Source organism: Hordeum vulgare, chromosome 5H (genome assembly GCF_904849725.1).
Source record: "Hordeum vulgare subsp. vulgare chromosome 5H, MorexV3_pseudomolecules_assembly, whole genome shotgun sequence".
Classification (NCBI taxonomy): Eukaryota; Viridiplantae; Streptophyta; class Magnoliopsida; order Poales; family Poaceae; genus Hordeum; species Hordeum vulgare.
In genome coordinates, this window is record NC_058522.1 from 568,359,889 (window position 1) to 568,363,122 (window position 3,234).

A 3,234-nucleotide genomic window follows, 5' to 3' on the forward strand; every position below is an offset into this window, starting at 1 on the left:
GTTTCTTTTCAAGGACTAAACATGGACTAGAGGTCATTAAATGACATGCAAAAAGACCATGTTACCCCTGGTAATATACTAGAAGTTATTAAATGACATGCTAAAAGTAGGGGCACTGTTGAAAAAAGTGACAAGAAAGTCCCAAAAAATCCCTCTCATAGGGACTTCTTCCTTTAGTCTCAGATACCCCCTTTTAGTCCATAAAAGTCCCTCATGTTTCTTTCACATGGGACTAAAAGGGACTTTTTTTAGTCCCTACACCAAAAAGTCCCTGAAAAGAAACACCCCCTATATGTGCGTGAGGTGTGTGTTTTAGGTGCGCGTGAGCTATATTCTTGTGAGACTTTTATGAAATAATTAATAAAGATGGTTGCATACATCGATTGATGCAGAGGCCAGGGATTTAACTTTCTTTTCCAAAAAAAATCTATATTACTCGACGCGGCTTTATGGATAGGACAGAGTAGCGTTTTATTCTTAAAAAGAAAGGGGCCACCTATACGTCAGATGGATGAAATCATATTTTCTATCAGTCGATTTCGTGGACCGTCCTATCTAAACGAAATGGTCGGGTGTGTTTCTTCTTCCCAGAACGGGTTCGTCTCCTTGGACACGATTTCTTTCTCAACCTTCTCCTGTCGTCACATGCCTCGGACACCTCATTTGCTGCCTCCGGCGATGTCACGGCCAAGCCCTTGCTGGTGAAGTCGAGGCCATCGATGGCATTGTCGTCTCGAGATTGGGTGATGTCCAATCCGAGAATGAGTCGGAATGATATGTCCAATTTTATGGAGGCCATTCATGACATTGTTGTCCCTTGTATCCTTTGAACTACCGGAGGACCAAGCATATATTTTTGGTATGCATTCAACTACCGGTACATCCATGACTTTATGTCAATGCTACAAACTCAAGATTTTATAAAGTGCAAGCTGGGCGAGGCCCTTCCTAGCCCATGAAAAAGATGAATAGTATGCTCCCTCTTGTACTTCTTTGTGTTAGAGTTATGCAATCTTATATTTGTTGTAGCCGCACAACACGAATTTGAAACAGGGTTAAAAAAAATTTGAAACAGTTTAGGCTTGGAAGGCACCAGAAATTACCTGTGGATCCTCGAGGGCGTCCATAGGAGGCAGTATGTTGGCTGGAAGGTTCACAAGAAGCAACGCCGACGAGGAAATCGCCGGCTGCTGTCTCACCAAGTTTCTACTGCTACGATCAGTGAGTCATCATCGGGTGCTTGGATCCCATCCTTGACTCGAACTGTAGCGGCCTGCACCTTCCAGCGTGGAGTGCCACATTGCCAACAAAAACCTCTCTTCGTCCTCCGACACCTTGTTCACGCAGACAGACTGCTTCACCGGAGATCGATCACTCATACACACGCGCGTCCTCGCGGCGGTCGCCGTACGTCGACAGATCGATCGACCGGGCCGGCCACGCCAATGGCGGACGCGGCCGGGAAGGCGCAGGCGGCACGCGAGGTGTGCGCGGCGTCGGCGGCCTTCACGTCCTTCCCGCACCGCCGCCGGTCACCGCGCCGCGCGAAATTGGTCGACTGGTACCTCGTCCTCGCCGTACGTACATACCAATGCAGTGCACGTCCTTCTTCCTCCTCGTTGCGCCTCTGTCTTCGCCATCGTGTTAATTAACTCCTCCATGTCGGGAACCGGTGGCAGATCGGCGAGGCCGCGTCGGAGGACGCCATCAAGCGGCGCTACCGGCACCTCGGTACCAATACGTCACGCCACACGGTTGATGGCTGCGTTTAATTACTGATCGTACCCCCGTACACTGATGGTAATTTTTCTGGATTGATTCGTGGCCAGCGCTGCAGCTGCACCCGGACAAGAACGGGCATCCCAAGGCGGAGGTCGCCTTCAAGCTCGTCTCCGAGGTAATTTACACTCGATTGATCATCTACTCGCTCCGCGTGCTCGCGCAAGCCGTTGGGTACGTGTCCCTTTTAATCATGATCTTGCGGTTCACTTGGAATCTCTTTGCCTTTTTATATTGTTGTTGCTGCCGTTCTGACATTCCTAGTTTATACTCCTACCAACAAGTTCTCCCTCCGTCAGTAGCTAGGTTGTTGCCTATGGAAGAGATTGGCTGTTTCTTTGCTAGTACCTTCATCCGTCAGTTACGGTTACTTGATCGTGGCCACTTCGAATTCGAGCTGTTTAGGCCAACTAACTGCACGCGAATGCGCACTAACGTTAATAATTAATTAATACAGAGTAGTATTCTAAAAAAAAATAGTTTACACGTGATGGCAATGTTACTCATACAGTAGCGCACTAACGTGGTCTGCCCTGCATTTCGTTTCGCAGGCGCACGCGTGCATGACGGACAAGGCGCGCCGGAGGGCCTTCGACGATGAGCACGCCACGGCCTTCTGCACGGCATGCCACGACCGGCTCAGGGCCAGACGCCGCGCCAGCGACAGGATGAGGACGCCGACACCAGCGTCGTCCGCGCAGCAGCAGCAGCACGGCAAGGCACGTGGCTCCGTCGCGAAGCAGCAGGGCGGCGGCGGCGGCAGGAGGCCGCCCGCGCCGACGACGCAGTCGGCGCTGCGGGAGGTGCAGAACCGACTGCGGGACGAGTGCCGGGTCATCGACGGCTTCCTGCGCGCCAACGCCGCCGGCGCGCGCAGGCGCCAGTCGTTCCCGCTCTTCGACCCGTCCGACCGGCAGCGCTTCCCGGACTACCCGCACGCCCGGCCACCGCCGCCGTTCGCCGGGTGCCGGCCTTTCGAGGACGACGGAATCGGGCGCCGGCCAGGGCTGGTGCAGAGACGGCAGCTGCGAGTCGCCGGTGTACCTGGTCAGGACCGCGCCGGAGCGCGCCGCAAGGACGTAGCGCCCCTGGTGGTGATGATGCGCTCAGATCTTTTTTTTTTTTAGATAGATGCGCTCAGTCATATCTAGTTCAGCCAAACTACACATTTCACCTAGTGCGTCATTACTATTTTAGTTACTAATGACGAACCTACACATGATGTGTTATTACTATTTAGCAATGACGCACCACATGTATAGTGCGTCATTAGTGTTCATATTAGCTATAGTTGTTTTTCTAGTAATGAAGTGCGCTAGCTTGGTCGGGTAGATCTTGATTTCGTGTGCAAAAAAAGGAATGCGATGGCCTGCTTTCGAAAACGGGATCACTGCTAGAAGGTCACAAATTAATATATTTCTTGTAGTGGTTGGCTCTACTTAGCTTCTCGGGAAT

The 3,234-nt window shown here is 51.7% G+C and overlaps 1 protein-coding gene across 1 annotated transcript; it reads left to right on the forward strand.

The window, feature by feature from the left end:
* The first annotated feature begins 1,445 nt into the window (after positions 1-1,445).
* On the forward strand, positions 1,446-2,906 carry LOC123397349. The gene is made up of 5 exons (XM_045091927.1): positions 1,446-1,577; positions 1,680-1,731; positions 1,830-1,897; positions 2,331-2,435; positions 2,523-2,906. The coding sequence occupies exons 1-5, from the start codon at positions 1,446-1,448 to the stop codon at positions 2,904-2,906; spliced, it is 741 nt and encodes a 246-aa protein (XP_044947862.1).
* The last annotated feature ends 328 nt before the right edge of the window (positions 2,907-3,234 follow it).